General features: G+C 43.9%; 1 protein-coding gene across 3 annotated transcripts; it reads left to right on the plus strand.

Annotated features, from left to right (window-relative positions):
• The first annotated feature begins 3,227 nt into the window (after window positions 1-3,227).
• TOR1AIP2 (torsin 1A interacting protein 2) lies at window positions 3,228-18,813 on the plus strand. 3 transcript variants are annotated; one of them, XR_014565549.1, is made up of 6 exons: window positions 3,228-4,474; window positions 10,593-11,045; window positions 11,370-11,687; window positions 13,480-13,572; window positions 15,522-17,572; window positions 17,668-18,813. XR_014565549.1 is itself a non-coding variant. In XM_083743903.1 (5 exons), the coding sequence occupies exons 2-5, from the start codon at window positions 10,631-10,633 to the stop codon at window positions 16,310-16,312; spliced, it is 1,617 nt and encodes a 538-aa protein (XP_083600029.1). In that variant the 5' UTR covers window positions 3,228-4,474; window positions 10,593-10,630; the 3' UTR covers window positions 16,313-18,813. The 3 variants fall into 3 exon arrangements, 2 of the variants coding, with proteins under 2 accessions (XP_083600029.1, XP_083600028.1); XM_083743903.1 differs by having other exon boundaries at window positions 10,593-11,221; window positions 11,546-11,687; window positions 15,522-18,813; XM_083743902.1 differs by having other exon boundaries at window positions 15,522-18,813.
• Window positions 18,814-20,797: the final 1,984 nt, after the last annotated feature.

Raw genomic sequence — 20,797 nt, forward strand, 5'->3', positions numbered from 1 at the left:
TTTGTTTGTTTGTTTGTCAAAATGGCCTTAAGCCCCTTTCGGAATTAAGTTCTTCAAATTCTAGCCGGCAGCATTTTTGCTGATGATGGTTCAGCTCATCAGCACCTGCCAAAGCGCAAAGCTCAGCCCTAGTTAGTCATCTGAGAGGGACATATCCTGAGGTTTTATACACATTTAAAGTAGATGAATAAAGTTAATTTTGGAATATGCAAAAAATATAAAAAAATAAATTTAAGGAATCGCAGAAAGAGGGGGAAGAAAGTCGAGTTTCCATATGTTAAAATGATTGTAAAATTATGGAAATGTATAAAATTTAAAATCATAAACAGAAATTTTAAAAAGACCATCATTTTTATTATCAGTGCTATTTTTCTAGAAAAAATAGGTGACAGAATTCACCATTAACACCTGCGATGGCACATCACTTTCCCCCCAGCACCGTTGGGCCTGCCCTCACTTAAATATAGTGCACCCCCCTCACAGAACACCAATTCCTACAAACTACCCCAGATTATCTTGTGGGGGACTTGTGTGAGGGAAAACTTAATAATTTGGAGTCTCAGGCAGGATTTGATCAAATAAACGAGAAAGATTTTATTCAACAAAGGAAGTTTATGACACAAGTGGGTAAAACATAGAGTACTTCGGATTATAATGTTAATTTCACTTCAGTTCTGTCTCGGTTGTTGCTTGCCACTTAATACTTTGGTTCTTAAACAAGGTGGTATTTTCTGTCAGTTACACACCCCTTGGACATCCCTACTCCTGAGATCCTCCAAGTAACAGACCCAAGGGGTCTCGACACCCCTCTTAACTGGATTGGGAGTCTTCTTATTGTATTTTAGAGTGGCTGGGGAAACCCAGCCAGATGGGCGGGGTATAAAAAATAAATTATTATTGTTGTTGTTGTTGTTGTTGTTATCTTTTTGGAGCAGAATCTCTCCCCTCCTGACTGGAACGAGACCAAAGTAGACTGTATTCTCACAGCTTCTACTTCTCCTGGCTCAGCCTCCCGGTTAATTCCTGGCCTATTACTCTCACAGGACACCACACACTGTCCTTCACACTAAGCTCAGAGACTCCTTTCTCCAGCTTGTGATATATTCCTCAGAGGAGATGTTTCTACCCAGAACCAACTCTCTCTCCTCTCCCAACTTGTCTCCCAACCTAAAGAACTGTCTCTCCAAAATCCTCTCCTTTTCAAACCTCTCTCCTGGAACCCCGGCCAATCAGAAGCTGCCGTTCGTTAACCGTTTGTCGGCAGGGAAAAAGAAAAAGAAAACACTTGTTGACCCAACCTGCCCAGCAAAAACAAACTTTTCCGTCACAGTGCCCACCTGAGAGGTGCCGGAACTGAGTCCAGGCGAATTCGGCTGAAAAAAAAAGGCCCTGTTTATTTTTCTTGCCAAAAGTTATATCCAGGCCCTTCTCCCAAAGGAGCCCAGGTTGTACAGACAAACAAGCACTGCAAACTCTGTTGATCATCTTCTTTTTTGGTCAAAAGCCCTCAAAGCAGCGTGCCAAGTTAAAATGTTTAATAAAAATGTTAAAATGTTTAATGAAATTTGAAAGCAAGCAAATTACTTACATGTTAGCAGCCAGTGAGGTATGGTGGCTGTCGTGCTGGACTTGGAATGGAGAAACCCGGGCTGAAGTCCCCACTTAGCAAAAAAAAGCTTATTACTACGTGGCCTTGTAACACCTAGTAACATTAGCCTATCACAGGGGACTATTGCTAAGGTGAAATAGGGAGGAACACCCAGTACGTTAGCATGAGTTCATTGTCAGCAGGTTGTAAGAGTGCATAAAACCATAGTGCTTTTAAAGACAGATACTCAGGAAGTATCAAAACTGCTGAAAGTGCAATTCTGACATCATTTTTCCTGTTTAAATCTAGTGAGCACAGCTGAGCAAGAAGTCCTAAGTCCATAAGATAACTTTCAGACAGAAGGAAAGGTGATAGGTTCCTGTTAAGAACCAGGCAGAGGGCCTTATCGGTAGTGGCACCCGCCCTGTGGAATGCCCTCCCATCAGATGTCAAAAGAAATAAGCTACTATTTGACTTTTATAAGACATCTGAAGGCAGTCCTGTTTAGGGAAGTTTTTAATGTTTGATGTTTTATCGTGTTTTTAGTATTCTGTTGGGAGTCACCCAAAGTGGCTAGAGAAATCCAGCGCATAATTTATTATTAGTGTTAGAATTTAGTTAAGTCTTGGGGTGTTAGAAGCTTATTGAGACAGGCTAGTCTCCAGTGTGAGGTGCTAGCTAGCTCCACGTGTGTATTTGTGCCAGACTTTGCTAATCCTTTAATTAAGCAAGTGTCAAAAGCCAATTAAGTCAAGACTAGCCTCCTGCTTGCAGTGAGGTGTGAGCCTGGGGTAATGAGGTGTTAGCAAGACAAAGGATGAAAGGACAAATCTTATTTGCAAATGAGTGGATTTCCTCCCTCCCTCAACTGGAAGTTTAGTTGAAAAAGACAATGCCAGTGTTTTAGGTGAGGTTTGAGTTTAGAATAGCGGGGAGAGTAGGCTGGGATTTGACTTGGAAAGCAGGGCAACAGAGCAAGGATGCTGATGTGCCTATGGGGAAGCAGGACCTTCTTGCTGTGCTGATGCTCTGGACCCTTCCATGGCAAGCTCAGTTGTATATATGTGTCAGTAAACCATACATCATAAAGACACCACAGTCCCTGCTGTGTCCCATTTTCCTGGGTAAAGCTGCTGGAGTCTTGCACTGCCATGGATATTGGTGGTGGCATATAATATCCCCGCTGGATCAGAACCAAAGGTCTCTCTAGCCCAGCAGCCCCTTTCCTCCAGTGGCAAACCAGATGCCCCTACTTACTTGCTGCCCCCCAACAAAAAAGCCAAAACCATTGTAACCATCTGATAAGGGAATTGTTCCAGCCCCCTCAACCATTTTGGATACCCTTTTCCACAACCACAATATCCTTTTTAAGAAGCAGCAATGGAAACATTGTATTTCAAGCCAAGCACAGTTGCATTATAGATTGTACAAATGCATCACTATACAGTGGTACCTTGGTTTGCATACGTTTTGGATTACAAACACGTCAAACCCGGAAGTTCGTGTCCAGGTTTGCAACCTTTTTTTGGAGGACAACCCATTTTTTTGGGATTACCATCAAAAAATTTTGGAGGCCCCATTGGCAAAAGCGCACCTTGGGTTACAACCTGTTTTGGTTTACAAACGGACCTCCGGAATGGATTATGGTTGTAAACCAAGGTACCACTGTATTGGCTGTTTTTAATTCCTTGCCTAATGATCCCTGGCAGGGAATATGCCTTTTTCGCAACTGCCACACACTCGAGTGATGCTTTAATTAAGCCACCCAACACAGTCCCAAGATCGCTTTCCTGGTCAGTCACTCCAATATCATACCCATTAGTGTATTGGTGAAGTTTATCTGATTAATGGCTTTCTTTTAGGCAAGTACAGGTATAGATAATATGTAAGCACTCACAGAACTGTCCATGCATTCATTAAAGGTTCGTAGGTTTCACTGGAACGATTATGCTCGTGTCCAGACAATTCCCACTGAAACCACTGGGTGCTTAATTAGAATTGCATTGCGTCCTTTTGTTTATTTCAAAATTTTATAGCCCTTTTTTTGCAACCTCGGAACAGTAAACAACGTAATAACAAAAAGTAAAAGTAAAAGACAGCCGTGCTCTTTTGCCATCCCCATCAAACACAGCCTGCCATCGCGGGGGGGGGGGGGAACCCTCACAAATTTATTCAGTCTCTCCCCTCCCCGTTTATTATGCTCGGTTTGTTTTCCAGACTTGCTGCGCCACACACCGCGCGAGTTTTTAACAGGAGAGAGGGAGCCTCGTTTCTTCTATTCTTGTTAAAAAGGAGTACTTTGCCCTTCCAACCAAAGCGGCCAGGGTTTTACGGCCTCCCATTCCTCCTTTCTCAAGAGATAAAGCACAAAAGCACAGCAGGAGTCGGAGAGCGCAAACAAAAGGGACTTTTCCAAGCTGGAAGGAACATCGCCCGGGTCCTCTTGCAGCTCCTTCCTCGACCGCGAAACGTCAACCTGGTTTCTTTTTCTCCTAAATAGGACACGGAGGGTTGAGAAAACTACATGTCCCAGCATCCCTCGGGTGGGGGGAACCTAGTGCCGTTAGGGATGAATGGTGTTGACGTTGGTAGAAATGGAAAGTCCTGGGCGTGTGAGTGCGCTGCGCTGCTGGGCTTCCAGTAGGAATTGCTAGGAAGTTTGGGGAGGCTCTGGGGGTCGTAATCTCTCTGCGCAAAAACAAAACAAAACCCCTTCTTGCAAGCAACACACACACACACACACACAAAGGGAAGGCCTGCCTGAAGTCACTTTCTACAGGGAAAGTCTGTTTTCATCTTTACTTCCTGGTCAGAGACTGGAGGAGGAGGAGGAGGAGGAGCGCAAAAGAGAGAAGAATTAGCCAACGCTTGGAAAGCGCGTGAAAGGTGGGTTTCGGTCGCGCCTTTCTCTGGGTTCAGGGAGACAGGGGCGCGCAAGGCGAGCGCCCCGTTTTTCTTCCCCACCCCCTGGCTCTCCCAGATGCATGGCCGGGAGCGGCTCTTGCAGTTGCGGCTCTTGGAGTTTCCCTGCAGCTCTTGGTTAGCCTGTCGCGCTGAAAATAACAAAACGCGAAGCAGGCAAAAAACGGGTGGGAACCCTCTCCACGGACTGGCAGCGCGAGCAGAAAGGCCTGCCAACGTTGGCTCTCAGCTTGAGCACCCAGGTCTGGGTGTTCTGCGAGTGCCCTGAACGGGTGAGCAACTTGTGACCCCCCCCCTCCAATGTTATTGGACTACAGTTTCCATCATGTCTGACCAATCTGGTAGGAGCTGATGGGAGCTGGAGTCCAGCATTTGGGCGGCCCCCGTTCCTCCACCCCTGGCCTTGGCTAGAAATGTGTTTGGATGGACTGGAGAGTAATCAATATTTTCGAGACCACCGTAAGATATAGGAAATAGACATGGGTTGAAACTGGGAAAGCTGGTTTCTCTGCTTTAAGGAAAATTCATGTTCCTTTGCCTTATTTAACAATATTTCTCTTTATCTGGGAGGCTACGCTCAGACACATTCCTCATTAGGAGAGACAACCTCTTAAACTCCTCATTCCCTGAAACTAGAATAAACTTGTTCCAGGATTGATTTCACTTCTTCAACCCTGTTTGACCCCAAAAAAGGCAATGCGACAACCATTAAAGGTAAAGGGACCCCTGACCATTAGGTCCAGTCATGGCCAACTCTGGGGTTGCGGTGCTCATCTCACTTTACTGGCCAAGGGAGCTGGCATACAGCTGGTCATGTGGCCAGCATGACTAAGCCACTTCTGGTGAACCAGAGCAGCGCACGGAAACGCCGTTTACCTTCCTGCCAGAGCAGTACCTATTTATCTACTTGCACTTTGATGTGCTTTCGAACTGCTAGGTGGGCAGGAGCTGGGACCGAGCAACGGGAGCTCACCCCATTGCGGGGATTCGAACCGCCAACCTTCTGATCGGCAAGCCCTAGGCTCTGTGTTTTAACCCACAGCGCCACCCGCGTCCCGTGACAACCATTATACTCCAACAAATCTAAACCCTGGTTCGATCAGGAATGCCTCGCTATGAAGCGCACTTTGTTGGGAAAATACAGGAACTCTTTATCAAGGGAAACTTCCTCCCATCTACGTACACTGTAGACAGCGCTGGCCCATCCATAAGGTCAAATGAGGCGATCACCTCGGGCAACAGGGTACCCAGGGCAGGGGCGAAACTAAGCTTTACTTCACCCTGGTCAAAGAACCAGTTTGGCACCCGCCTCACGTGCATTTGCGTACACACATGCACAGTCTGGGAGCCTCAATGGCACTCTTCTGGAGGCATGGCCCGGGGCAAAAAACCTGGCTAGCCCCCCACCCCCATAGCTAAAGCTCTGTCTGATGCATGAGTTCCTGCTGCCAATCTTTCTTCCACCCCCCACCCCCCGTTCCTGATGTCAGACTTCACTCACCTGTTTTTTCCTGGCAGGGAGGGGGGCACTCCATTTTGGGGTTTGCTTCAGGTGCCAAAATGTATTGGGCCGGCATTGATTGTAGAATATAATTTGCCATTGAGACAGGGCTGGGGCTCTGCGAGAGTGTTATTCATCAAATGCTGCATTCTGAAATTTAACATTATGCCTTCAGATTGTTCTGGTTCAAGAATTATCTTGGTTTTTTTTTCAAAATCCAGTAAGTTAGCTATACAACAAACATTATGATACATACAGAGACATATACATGCTTCCCCTGGTGACTGACCTAGTCAGCTCCACTATTTCATGGTACAAGTGCCACCTGCAAGAAAAATTTAGGAAGAGGAATAACAGGTGGACACATACACTTGTAGGACTTTCCGTATTGTTCTAAACAGTGTTAGAAGCTGTGAGCCCCAAATCTGAGCATTTTACTCCAGTATACCTGAAGGAGCGTCTCCACTCCCATCGTTCTGCCCGGACGCTGAGGTCCAGTGCCGAGGGCCTTCTAGCGGTTACCTCATTGTGAGAAGCAAAGCTACAGGGAGCCAGGCAGAGGGCCTTCTCGGTAGTGGCACCCGCCCTGTGGAACGCCCTCCCATCAGATGTCAAAGCGATAAACAACTACCTGACATTCAGAAGACATCTTAAGGCAGCCCTGTTCAGGGACGTTTTTAACGTGTGATAATTTAGTGTATTATTATTATTATTATTACTGTAATGCAGAAAAGAAGGGGTAGCAATTCTGGAGAGTAGGGATGAGAAGAAGGTGTTCTTTCCCCTTTCTTTCTCCCTGAAATATAGTGTTTAGTGTATCCAGGGTGTACGTCGCCTGGATACAACCCTACCCCCTACCCCAAGGATGCCTGCTGTAAACTGGCAGAACTTAGCAGAGGCCAATTTGCCCTCTCTCCTTCCTTCCATTTTCTCCCCTCCCTACAACTAACATCTAATATCCCATATCTCGTGTGTTGTCAACTATTAACTGGTTAACTCACTGTGGTTGCTTCCGCCTTGTTCCCTCACTTTTTACATACCATCGACATAAAGCTGTCATTCAATCAAGGGCATCCTATATTTGCTTTGCAGTTCTTCCTTCTCTTCTCAAATCAAAGTCCAACTTCTCCCTCCCTTCCTGCCCTGAAGAATTGAATACAGTAGTAGGGTTTCGTTTTGACAGGGACAATGAATTCTCAGGCAGGTGAGTCCGTCGCAGCTCAACCCAAATTCCCTATAACGTTTTCAGTGGGTGTCACTTTATGGTTTAAAATATATATTAAAACATTAGCTACATACCACCTAAAATGTAGGAATGTTATAGTGCAATAATATTATAATTCTCTTTGGTCACAGACAAATTTGTATGCTGTTTTTATTGTTTTATTATATTTTAATGTTCTATTGCAGGGTTTCCCAAACTTGGGTCTCCAGTTGTTTTTGGACTACAATTCCCATCATCCCTAGCTACCAGGACCAGTGGTCAGGGATGATGTGAGTTGTAGTCCAAAAACAGCTGGAGACCCAAGTTTGGCAAACCCTGTTCTGTCGCTAGTACTGTAAGTTGCTATTGGGTGGCCTATACAAATAAATAAATATACAGGAAAAGTGATTTGAGCTCAGTTTATTTATTTATTTTGTAATTAATAAGAGTTGGACAATGGCTACTTAACAGGTCGAGGAAAGGAAAATGGCTTACCTTGGTTGGTCTTCCTTTAAAAAAAAAAGATATTTATTAGAAATTTCAAAAATTACAGAGAAAGAAAAAAGAAGGAAAAAAGCATACATAACAATGCATATAAAAGAGAAAAAAACATAAAAACCAAGACAACAATAACAATAAAACACACATCCAATATTCCATATCTTTATCTTTCATTTACTTGTTTCATCGACTTCCTCACACCTCCCTTTTAAGCTTAAAACTTAATATTTGTTTGTACATAATTCCTTATATCATTTCTACTAAAGCCAAATATTTTCATTCCAACATTTTTCCTAATACTTATTAATTTTACAGTAATTCCCAAAATAAATTTTAAATAATTTTCTTCCAATCTTCCTCCAGCGTCTCTTCTTCCTGGTCTCGGGTATGTCAGTCCTTACTGTCCATTCCATCTAGTCCATCAACCTTGGTTGGTCTTCCATATGGTGATGCCCTAAAAGACACTGGGGCTTTTCCTAGTTTGGGAAATAGCAAGTGCCCAAGTAGGAACCTAGGTTTCAGGCAAATTCATGGTACTCTCCGCAGTGCCCTCTAACTCAGTGGTGGGTGTGGACAGACACTAAATGTGGGGTGGGTACATCAGCAACTCCTCATAACCTGGGTCTTTGCCACCTCAAGCTGAAGGACCAAGCTGGCAGTGTGGGTCCTGGAAGACCATGCCCACAGAGCCAATGTGCTGCAGTGAGTGGAATATTGCACCTGGAATTAACCATGGAATGTAACAGGGTAATCATAATACAGTGGTACCTCGGGTTAAGTACTTAATTCTTTTTTTATATATAAATATTTTTATTAACAATTTTTTGTTTTAATCACAATGCCAATAAAACAATACAATATCACATCTCTTTAACATAGATCTTTTCACTTCTTTGGACTCCCTCGCATCTCCCGCTCCTGCGTTCCTGGTTATAATTTTATTCAGCAAATTTATCCCCTTACTTTTTAATCATCATAACTAATTTTCCAATGTTATACTTCTAAATTTGACTATCGTTTTATTCAAATCTTAACAGGTTTAGATATAACCAACATATTCCAAAATTTTTATCATTTCTTAAATTTATCTTATCTTCCTAATTCACTTCCTTAAACTCAATGGTGCCAAGTTGTTTATACTCTAGCATCCTTCTTAACATTCATACAATTTGCAATATTTTTGTAAATAAATCTTAAATTTCTTCCAATCTTCTTCCACCGTCTCCTCTCCCAGGTCTCGGATTCTGCCGGTCATCTCAGCCAGTTCCATGTAGTCTATCAGTTGCATCTGCCACTCTTCCAGTGTGGGTAGATCTTGTGTCTTCCAATGCCTGGCGACAAGTATCCGTGCTGCTGTTGTTGCATACATAAAAAATGTTCGATCCTTCTTTAACACACTCTGGCCGACAATACCCAAAAGAAAGGCCTCTGGTTTCTTAGGGAAGGTATACTTAAATACCTTTTTCAACTCATTATATATCATTTCCCAGAAAGCCTTCACTCTAGGGCAAGTCCACCAGAGGTGAAAGAATGTTCCTTCAATTTCCTTACACTTCCAACATTTGTTATCAGACAGGTGGTATATTTTTGCAAGTTTGACTGGGGTCAAATACCATCTATATATCATTTTCATAACATTTTCTTTCAAAGGGTTAAGTACTTAATTCATTCCGGAGGTCCGTTCTTAACTTGAAACTGTTATTAACCTGAAGCACCACTTTAGCTAATGGGGCCTCCTGGTGCCACCACGCCACTGGAGCACGATTTCTGTTCTCATCCTGAAGCAAAGTTCTTAACCTGAGGTACTATTTCTGGGTTAGCGGAGTCTGTAAGCTGAAGCGTATGTAACCTGAAGCGTATGTAACCTGAAGTGTATGTAACCTGAAGCGTATGTAACCCGAGGTACCACTGTAATAATTTTATTATTTATACGCTGGCCATCTGGCTGCTTTTCCCCAGCCACTCTGGGCGGCTTACAGCTCATAAAAAATGGTAAATAAAAATAAAAAATTCCTGATACAGGGTTGGCTTCAGATGTCTTCTAAAAGTCAGAGAGTTGCTTATTTCCTTGACATATGAGGGCGTTCCACAGGGCGGGTGCCACTACCGAGAAGGTCCTCTGCCTGGTTCCCTGTAACCTCATTTCTGAGAAGTGAAAACAACAAATTTTTTTCCTTCCAGTAGCACCTTAAAGACCAACTAAGTTAGTTCTTGGTATGAGCTTTCGTGTGCATGCACACTTCTTCAGCATGCACACGAAAGCTCATACCAAGAACTAACTTAGTTGGTCTTTAAGGTGCTACTGGAAGGGGAAAAAAATTTTGTTTTGACTATGGCAGACCAACACGGCTACCTATCTGTATCTGAGGAGTGAGTAATCCTGGGAAGTCAGAAAGTGAAACGGAATAAAGCTCCTTGAGGGAAGGACAGGATAAAATTGTGAACAATAGGGCTGGCTTTGCCACTGGCTACTATTTTGTTGGGTTTATTTAAGATATTTTCAGCCCACCTTTCAGCCAAAGGCTGCCCAACATACCATACAAAAATAACAAAACAATAGAAATAAAACAACAATAAATATTAATCTGTTTGAAGCTGTGGTTTGTAGCAATCTACTGGATGTGCAGTGTGATACCTCCTCTGCATGGAACTGTAACAGCTTCTTGAATATATAAGGACTCTGGTTTTATTTTATTTTTTATTATCTATCACATTTATGTCCCACCTTTCCTTTAGGGAGCTCAAGGTGGTGCATATGGTTCTCTTTTACCCTGTTTTGTCCTCACAACAACACTGTGAGGTTTTAAGTAAGTTGTAACTCAAAATCACCTGATAATTGCACAACAGCCAGTCATTTTTCTCTCTGGCCCATACAGGCTTCCCTGGAAAAGAGAAGCTGATAACACACTGGAAGATGACTCTTCAGCCCCCAAATATGGACAATATCTCACCCAATACTCTACAAAATGAAACGGAAGAAACCATAGAGGATTCCTTGTTGGAAAAGCCCTTGGAGTCTGACAGAGTTCTGCTGAAAATGGAGCCCAGTGGTCCTTCGGGATGCAACACAAGGCTTTCCCCAGGTTCATTTAGCATATCTGGCAGTTCTGAAGATAAAGATGTGGTAGACCCATTAGGTGAAAGGACTGGGTGTGTAGCCCAAGTTACCCGGCAATATTCTCTCACAGAAGAGGAATACAATTTGCTCAACACTACTCTAGAACAAAAAATGAGCTCAGACGACCAACAGAGCCTTCACTCCTTGGAACAACCTGAGGGAAGAACAGAGGACTTAGATTCTGACGGAAATCTCCTGAAAACAGAGACAGGTGGTCCTCCAGGATGTAATATATTGCCTTCCTCAGGCACAGATAGTTTATCAGACAGTTTTGCACCCGAAGATGTGGTAGGTTCCTCAGATGAAAGGGCTGAATGTTCAACCCAAGTTGGCCTACAAGATTCTCCAATGGAAGAGAAGAACAGTTCGCCTGAAACCATCACTCAGGAAAAAGTGAGCAAAGTGAGTTTGCTCAACACTACTCTAGAACAAAACATGAGCTCAGAGGACCAGCAGAGCCTTCACTCCTTGGAACAACCTGAGGGAAGAACAGAGGACTTAGATTCTGATGGAAATCTCTTGAAAATAGAGACAGGTGGTCCTCCAGGATGTAATATATTGCCTTCCTCAGGCATAGATAGTTTATCAGACAGTTTTGCACCCGAAGATGCGGTAGGTTCCTCAGATGAAAGGGCTGAATGTTCAACCCAAGTTGGCCTACAAGATACTCCAATGGAAGAGAAGAACAGTTCGCCCGAAACCATCCCTCAGGAAAAAGTGAGTTCACAGAGCCAGCAAAGGGAGCACTCCTTGGAGGACCCTTGTGATTCAAAAGAGAATCTGTTGGACAAGGAAAGAGAAACAGCTGTTCAAAAGCCTGAAGGCCCTGGATTGGAAAGATCTTTGACTGAAGGTAAGACTGTAGGAACTATTCCATGGTAACTAATCATGACTGCATACACATATGAAAGAGACCAGTCTAAAATTCTGCACTAAAGAAACAGATCAGGACCGGCGGGTTTGAATTAAGCACCTGGAATAAAGTACATAAAAGTATAAAACTGATTCTTGTTCCATGATTATTTTTTAAAAGTTGCTCCAGCATGGAATGTGTGATGATTGGTGTGTTGTTGTTTGTTTGTTTGTTATTAAAGTGGAAGAGGATAAAGCTCATAGACTAGAAGGAAATACATACCACTCCTGACCTGATTTTTGGTAATCTTGTTCTGTGGATTTGATTTAAATCAAATCGATTTAAATCATGATTTAAATCACTAGTCAGTTAAGACTTGATTTAAATCTTTTTCTTTTTTTTACAGAAAGACTCATTCTTGCTGGTATAATCTTAGTATTTACAACCAGATGAAGGTTTCATTTTTGGAATAATAAATTTTCAGAGTAGTTTTTACAGTTATATCAAAAATTACTGATTTGTTTATACTATTAGAAATACGTTGACAGATGATTATGAAATTATTGTGAGGTTTAATAAGTTAACTTTATATTTGGACAACTTTTCTGCTGTAATTTATTGGAAGGAGAAAAATAATCATTTCCTTAATAACAATTTAAACAATTTATTTAACTGAAACAATAACATTATAGCGTATGTATCCATGTCTGTTAACTGATGTGGTTAAATGATTTTCTAATATAAAAAAACTTAGACTGAATTTTATCACACATGAAAAACTTAAAACAAATCCTTATTTCCTGATGAATAGCATTTGGACTATAATGTAACTTAAATAGAAAAGTATCTTTAGAAAGATTTTTCCCCCAAAAGAATTTTAATTCTAAAAATCCAATTTAAACAACAAAAATCTTATTTAAATTTTTAAAATCTGATATTTTTTAAAAGCATTGATTTTTATCCACTCTCCTTCAGGCTTTTGTCTGCAACCATGAGGCCAAAATATCCATGAGTTATATCCAACATCACCACCCCACTTGCAGAACAGATTTCTGCTTGCTCACTTACTTATTTATAAAAAATATTTATATACAACTATATGACAAAAATGTATCAAAAGTGGTTTGTAGCAATTAAGGTAAAACCATACAATAAAAGCACAAAGAGTTAAAAACAATCAGGTTAAAAACAGAGATCAGTAGCCCATTGTAGGGGGATTGTATTCTTGATTGTCTACATAGGCCTGGCAAAATAGAAATTTTTTCAGCAAGCGTTTAAAAGCTGGCACAGATTCTGCTGAAATTCTGTTGTGAGAGTGGAATACGGCTTGTGCCATGTTGACTGTAACCCTTGCTCTTTTGAAATACGAATGAAAGTTATGCATGTCCATATTGCCACCTTTGGTCGGGCAAAATAAAGGGCAGGTTGGGCAAAAATACGGAACAGGTCAGGACGGGATTGTGGGGGCTAAAAATTACTTTACCTGGTGCAGAAATGACATTTAAGTGCAAGATGGAAAGTGAGGGGGAAGGTGTGCTACGCGAGTGTAGTTAAAAGCATTGCCACATTGGAAACGAAACTTACGCCCTACTTAAATCTCATTTTCCAAAATACCAGAGAGCAAGAATTTGAGCTGACTTACCACCACATTTATAAGAAGGGAGCTTTTGGGGCAAGCGCCTTCACGTTTTAGCTGGTACACTACATGATTTCTTTTTCTTCTGGTCTTGCTTTTGGGCCGACTGGCCGCCTTCCTTGCTGCTATTTCTGGTAACGCTGATGTGCTTCTCAGGGCACACGGGATTCAAACCAGAGGCTGAGCCCTGCGCAGAAGAGGCAAGCCATCAGAGCGCAAGAGAACGACCGATGGAGCCGCCGGGTAATGGTGAGAAAACCTTTGTCCTCTGCATAGCAACAAAGCTGATCAAATGGATTTTAATTAAGAAATGACAAAAAAGGAAATTAAATTAAATTAAAAGGGCTTGTATTGGGAATGTTACTCCAGTTCTTAGTACAGTGGTGCCCCCAAGACGAACGCCTCGCAAGACGGAAAACCCGCTAGACGAAAGGGTTTTCTGTTTTGGAGGCGCTTCGCAAAACGAATTTCCCTATGGGCTTGCTTCGCAAGATGAAAAAGTCTTGCGAGTTCCTGCGGGTTTCCCCCCTTTTCCCCCCTTTTCCTAAGCCGCTAAGCCGCTTATCAGCTGATCCGCTGATAAGCCGCTTAACAGCTGATCGCTAAAAGCCGCTAAACCGCTAATAGCGCTAATCCGCTAAGGTGTCAATGGGCTTGCTTCACAAGACGAAAAAACCGCTATACAAAGAGCCTCACGGAACGGATTAATTTCATCTTGCGAGGCACCAGTGTATCCAAAACTGTCTATTCCTTTTCAGCCAGGGTTTCTTGTGTAAGAAAGGGGTGGGGCATCTCTGTCCCACTGGCCGAATGTGATCGCCCAGACCCATCCCTTCTCTCTCTCTAGCCCTTGGGACCCCAGGCCTCGTGCTTAGGGAAGTTTTTAGTGACTGATGTTTTAATGTATTTTTAATCCCTTGTTGGAAGCCGCCCAGAATGGCTGGGGAAACCCAGCCAGACGGGTGGGGTATAAAAATCATCATCATCATCATCATCATCATCATCATCCCTGCCCTATACCCTCCCCAGTGCTTCTGCCCAGGCGGCAGCAGTGATGGCATGGTGGGTCAGTGGCGTAGCGTGGGTTGTCAGCACCCGGGGCAAGGCGAGTAATTTGCGCCCCCTGACCCGTGGATTTGCGCCCCCTAACCCGTGGACTTGCGCCCCCTAACCCTAACCCCCAGATGTTGTGCCCGGTGCGGCCGGCCCCCCCTGCACCCCCCACGCTACACCACTGTGGTGGGTCTGCCACGTTCACCTAACCTTTGGTCAGTTGCTTTGCTATTTACCAGGAGGGAGAGAGAGGAGGATGGAGGTGAGGCTGGCAAAGTGCAAACTCGGCCACAGAAACCCTGGATTGGCTTGGCTGTTTTGGTTGCAACATTCCCACCTCACCAAGACCTCTCCTCTCTCCTTCCCTCTACCTCCTGATAAGCAGCAGCAACATGACCAAGGTCAGAGGTCAGGTGAGCTTTCATGCGGCTAGAACATGGGTAGGCAAACTAAGGCCCGGGGGCCGGATCCGGCCCAATCACCTTCTAAATCCCGCCCGTGGATGGTCTGGGAATCAGCATGTTTTTACATGAGTAGAATGTGTCCTTTTATTTAAAATGCATCTCTGGGTTATTAGTCCAGCCCCCCACAAGCTCTGAGGGTCAGTGGACTGGCCCCCTGCTGAAAAAGTTTGCTGACCCCGGGCTAGAAAAATAAGAGCCATAGACATTGCCCTGCTCATTTTATTGCTGACTCCGCTCCCCAGTTTTCTCTCTGGCCCTGGCCACCACTTGCATGTGGCCCCTGGGAAGCTGGCCATGGGGCAGAGCTGATGTTTGACAGCAACTTTGCTGCCAATGGAGCCTGGTGTGTGTGTGTGTGTCAGAAGGTGGCAGCCGCCTTTGGAGTATGAAATACTTTCAGTACAAGGTGAAGCTAGTCTATGCCATCCACCGTGTGTTACCCTGAGTCTATTGCCATGTGGACTGAATGAGTTCTATGGATTTTAAAATAAAGCTTTTTATTGATTTTCACAATGCAACAGACAACAATTTGATTGATAGCATTTTTTATCCTGCTCTTCAGCTGGGGAGAGGGGAGGGAGACTTCCTTGAGTGGGTTACAAATATCAGTGATGATAAGGCATTTTGTGGTATATCGGGCTCCTTTCTGAATCACGTTTTTCTGTCTTTCATGGTCTTCAGGTTTTGTGTCCCATGGGTTTGCTCTGGGAGCTGCGGTGCTTTTGGCTGCTGTTTTTATAAGCGCCTCTGGCTATCTCACTTCTCCCCCCCTGAATGTGCCCAAAAACCCAGTTGTGGAGGCCTTCCTGTCAAGATTTGAACCTTTGAAGGAGAGCTTCCCGGGTCAGAGACCTTACCTGTGGGTCCGGGTCCGGAAAGTCCTACAGAAACACCTCAATGCTTCCCGCCACACGGAGCCAGCTATCTTACTCCTTGCCTCTGCGCAGGAAGGCAAAGCAACCTTGAAGTGCCTGAGCTCCCAGATTGCAGATACCTACTCCTCATCCCTCGGCGGCAGCACGGTCCAGGTGGATGGAGCCTCGAAATCCACTCTCAGCAGCGACAGGGCCAAGCTGGCTGTCGACGAGGAGCTCACCTCTGGCTTCCACAGAGGGGGGAGGGCGGCCGTGGTGCATCAGTTTGAGTCTCTGCCTGCGGCTTCCACCTTGATCTTTTACAAGTACTGCGACCACGAGAGCGCAGCTTTCAGAGACGTGGCGCTGATTTTGACAGTCTTGCTAGAGGATGAGAACCTGGAGCCTAATGTTGGCCTGCAGACTGTGGAGGAAAACGTGCGGGACTTCCTCTGGGCCAAGTTCACGAACTCAGACATGGCCACATCCTACAACCACATGGACACGGACAAACTGAGTGGGTTGTGGAGCCGCATATCTCACCTGGTCCTCCCAGTCTACCCAGTACAAGCCATAGACGATGCTGGTTGCCCTTTGCAAGCCAGAGCCCAGGGCTGAACAAGGCGGGTTTCAGAGGAAAGCCAAAATGTTCTGAAGGATTTGCACCAATCAAGGAAACTTGTTTTTCCCCTACATGACTGTGTGAGCCAAGCAAGGGTCTAGAAGCATTAACAAGGAGCTGGCTGATTTTATATCAATAATGCATTTTGATGTTGGTATTGATTGACAAAATGAGAAGTATATTAACTGTGCTACTTCTGTAGCCCTTTCAGCATTTGTGATGCAATCAAAGGACATTTTAAAAAAATACTAGTGGACAGGTGGGTGGTATTTATCTCTTGCACGTTGCACATCCGGAATGTTTTTTGCCACTGGAGGAAAACAGAATGAATGCAGAGACCCAGGAAATTGCCCTTAGCAAACTCTGCCCTTGTTAAAAGTTAGTTTTGATACAGCAGTGTGCCTAAGTTTTCTGTTATATTGATTAAATCCTCATGTGCAGGGGTGGGGAATATACTCAGTAACATGTATCTGAAATTTGGAAGGCCCTGGTTAGCAGCTTCTATTAACTCTTCACAAGCAAAGAAAAAACAATGAATACGACATCTGTGACCAGCCGTAAAACAGGGAAGGCTGCCTTTCCCTGCAGTATATATCAGCACAGGATCATTCTGTGTGTCTTATTTGGTGTTGACACTAAATCAAAAGCATAGAAAGAATACTATAAATACATAGAAGAAGCAGACGGTGCGGCCTCAATATGGTTCACGTCTGTGGTACTGATAGGGGGGAGACCAGTACAGGTTAAACTCAGGGTACAGGGGTTCACACAGTTGATTGCAATGAATCGGGGAAACTCCTGAAGAATGATGCAACCTTTCGCTTAAGTGTGCCTTAGCCTGTTGCACAAATTTCTTTCTTAGGTAGTGAGATGAGTGGAAAAGCAAGTCGTGTATGTAAGAAGTGGAGAGCATGGGTAGCTACGGAGGGAAATGTTGTTGTTTTTTCAATTTAACTTGATAACCTAGCGGTGCTCATATCCCCAGACAGTATTGCAAGGCTACACAGAAACCACAGGCAGATAAATGCAGTTGTCATTTTCCCATGTGAAACTGCATAGCATTTCCATTGAATAATACATTTTTTAGAGACAAAGCTAGTCTGGATGAAAGAGGTAAATGCTGGAAGCAGAAATGGTAAGTGGAGTCACAAGCGGGAGAAGGAAATTATCGGAAGAATTTTTTTATTTTATTTTTTAAAAGGACTATGTCTTTGTATAGGAGAATCTCTCAGGAAGGCAAATCTGTCTGTTCCAAAGTAACAGAGACCAAACTTCATGCCAAAAGAAGTGTCTCCTTTTTTAAAAAATCCTAATGGATATTTGCTGGTGATTTGGTAGAATCCTGGGGCAGTATCCAATACGCTTGTTCCACGAGCTCAAGAATTCCTGTTTGCACAGTGGAACTCTCCCACTCTCTCCCTGCGTGTGCCCTGCCCCCTCCCAAAATCTGCTCTGGAGGGTGGGTGGGAGACCTCTGAACAGATTCAGGGGGTGCATGAGGAGAGGGAAGAGAAGTTCTGTCAAACAGCCCAAAGTCCTTGTGCTGATGGAACTAGTTCATTGAATACCACCTGCTATAGTTACATGGCAGGTGCCAGTTGGTTCCGTAGCTTGAGTTCCATCAGCACCCACCATTCAATCATATTTCAATCATATTCCATCCCTGTATTAACTGCTACATTAATTGTTTCACATCTCCACCATTTGCACTTCCAGTGCCACCTTACGTATGTCTACTCAGAAGCAAATCCCAGTATATTCAGTGGAGCTTATTTCCAGGAAAGGACGCATAAGACAGAAAACTTTCTTTTCTTCTGTTACCTGGCTTTGTCTCCTGGGAAACAAAGGGCAGTATTAGGCATACCCAGAGTAACCCATGGGAATTTCTGAACACGGCTAACTTAAGTTCATTAATTTCAGCGAGTGTAACTTGGTTGGATACAACCCGACTCTTGTCTCCTTGCTTGCAGTAGAAAAGAAAACCATCACAAATCATTAAGACTGTGCATGCTGCTTTAAAGGTTCATATAGCTTGAATGCAGCTGTTTTGTGTCTCCGTTCAGAAGGCAAGTTTTGTGTCTCTCTGTTCAGAAGGCAAGTTCAGGTTCTTGGCTGCCAAGCCAAGAACAACTCACCTAGATTATTTTTGATTTGAAGTCGAACATGGAATTGCAGTCTGAAGGAGCCACACTTGAGAATAGCATTGCCAACCTAACAGGAGTTTGAACTGTAGCAATGAGCACATCCATCTTATAAAAAACTTTGCCTTCTGATTTCTGCAAATCAAGTTGCTGCTAAAGGCACAAAACCAGCTACGTTTTGATCAGTTAGCAACACTACTGGACAGCAAATAAAGAAGTGCAATTAATTTGTCATTTTAAGTAGCACTGAAAATCTAGTCAAATAAATACGAGCTAATAAAGGATAAGAATGAAGTGCATTAAAAATATTTTTGATCTTTGTGTGAAATAAAAGTCAAAGTGGAAGTTATCACATATTACTAGTGACACTTCGGTATTGTCCACAGTTTACCGTGTGTTTGCAGCCGTTTGTGTTCCCATTTCATTTGCATACATGATGTTACCCTCAGACAACACCATTCTCATTGCTTTCCCCCTGTAAATTTAGGCTTACTCAGCATGAGGATAATCCAAGAAGTTGGAGGAAACCAGACTCCACTCCTGCCGATCAGTTGAGTCTACACAGTGACATCAGCTGATGAACAGGTGTGGGGTTTTTTTTGGGGGGTGGGGATGTGGTTTTGCAGGCTGGAAGCTCTGCAATCCTGCCCTGTGCTGGCCAGAAGCAAAAGAAGACAGATTTCCTGATCCTTAAATAATGGTGCAGAAAAAGGCATTTATGTTTAGCTGTTCTCACCTACTGAAAGTCCCTCTTCCCCAGAGCCATGAAAGATAGAGGGACAACCCTCTCTGCCCTTCTTTCCACTTGTTGCTCAGCGCAAAAAGTCACTGCAGTTTTTAAAGTTCTATTTTCAAAAGTCTGCAGTGTCAAGCGCATGGTGTTCAAACTTCCTTCAGGGAACCCCTATTCCCATCTGAACTTTTTCGCTGAGGAGCTCTTGCATGTTTGCCGCAGAATACCTGAACATTGAGGATCCTGGGACGTCAACTAGGGTGGCGCTGTCCGATCAAGTAGACCACTCATTTTTGCCCCAAACGAACTGAGTCTCTGCTAACACAGGCATATCTTCAGAAATGGACAGGGCCAGAGGCAAAATGGGCAAGAAATATACATTTTCCCCCTCTGTAGGATAAGGTAGTTTCTGCATGCCTTCATGCCCAGTGCTTTTTTTTCTGGTGGTACTCGAGGGTATGCAAAAAAATGTCAAATGTGTGGCACTTTCTGGTGAAGACAGGCACCTTTTTGTTAGCAATTCATGCCTCCGATGCTGCAGATGTGATTGGTGTAATTCACATGCCTGTCTGGGAGAGTGTGGGAACAGAGGACAGTCTTATCTCTTCTGCTATGTGTAGTGTTACACTGTACTTTTGCTTTTGGCCTGCCTGTTCTCTGAAAGCTGGGGGTTAGCCTCCCCTTCAAATGGTGGAGTGGCCAAGCCACACTATTCTCAAGTTCATACATACAGGACACATAGAAATCACACACAGGGACGGATGGACAGGAATACACTTTTAGCAGAGGTGGGGGATATAAAAGCAGACACACTCAGCAGAGAAGACCACAATGCTGGGCCAGGAAGAGAGGAACATATTATTATTATTATTATTATTATTATTATTATTATTATTATTATTATTACAATGGAGAGGAACTCACAACCTCTGCTGTGTGTGTGCTTTTCTGACCTCTTTCCTCTGAGCATACGTGTACCTGCCTGCCTGTATGGTATGAGTGGACCATGTGTATCTGTGAGTTGAGTGCATCAGCCTGTAGGTATCTTCTTCTTCTTCGATCACTCGTAGCCAATTAAGATTGTCTTCCATAAACACGGTCTTAACAGTGAGTCTGTAAGTGACTGTGGAGGCCAATTCTGGATCCACACGTCCTTCCACAGTGGGGACATTGGATTCCGGGTGGGAGTTGATCACTGTGAGGGTTTGCCAAGCGTGCCTTCCTCTTAGCACATTTCTCCCTTTCATCCTGAGTTCAAGTATCTTCAAAGCCCATGACACCTTTGGTAAAGGTTGTTCTCCAATTGGAGCCCTCACAGGACAGTGTTTCCCAATTGTAGGCGTCTATACTACATTTTTTTAGATTTGCCTTGAGAGAGTCTTTGAACCTCTTTTGTTGACCACCAGCATTACTGTCAGGGAACTGACATCGGAGACAGGAGTGGAGGCAGGGCTCCCAAGCGATGCCGGAGAAGGGCCAAGCAGGGAGAGAGGGGACTCAGCAGCTGGGGAAGGAAATCATCGTAACACCAGGGATAAAGGGGGGCGGATGGGGGAACCGGAGAGAGGGCTCCAGGACTCTTTGCTGGAGACCAGCAGGGAGAGCAC

This window comes from Podarcis gaigeae, assembly GCF_964106915.1.
Source record: "Podarcis gaigeae genome assembly, chromosome: 6".
NCBI lineage: Eukaryota > Metazoa > Chordata > Lepidosauria > Squamata > Lacertidae > Podarcis > Podarcis gaigeae.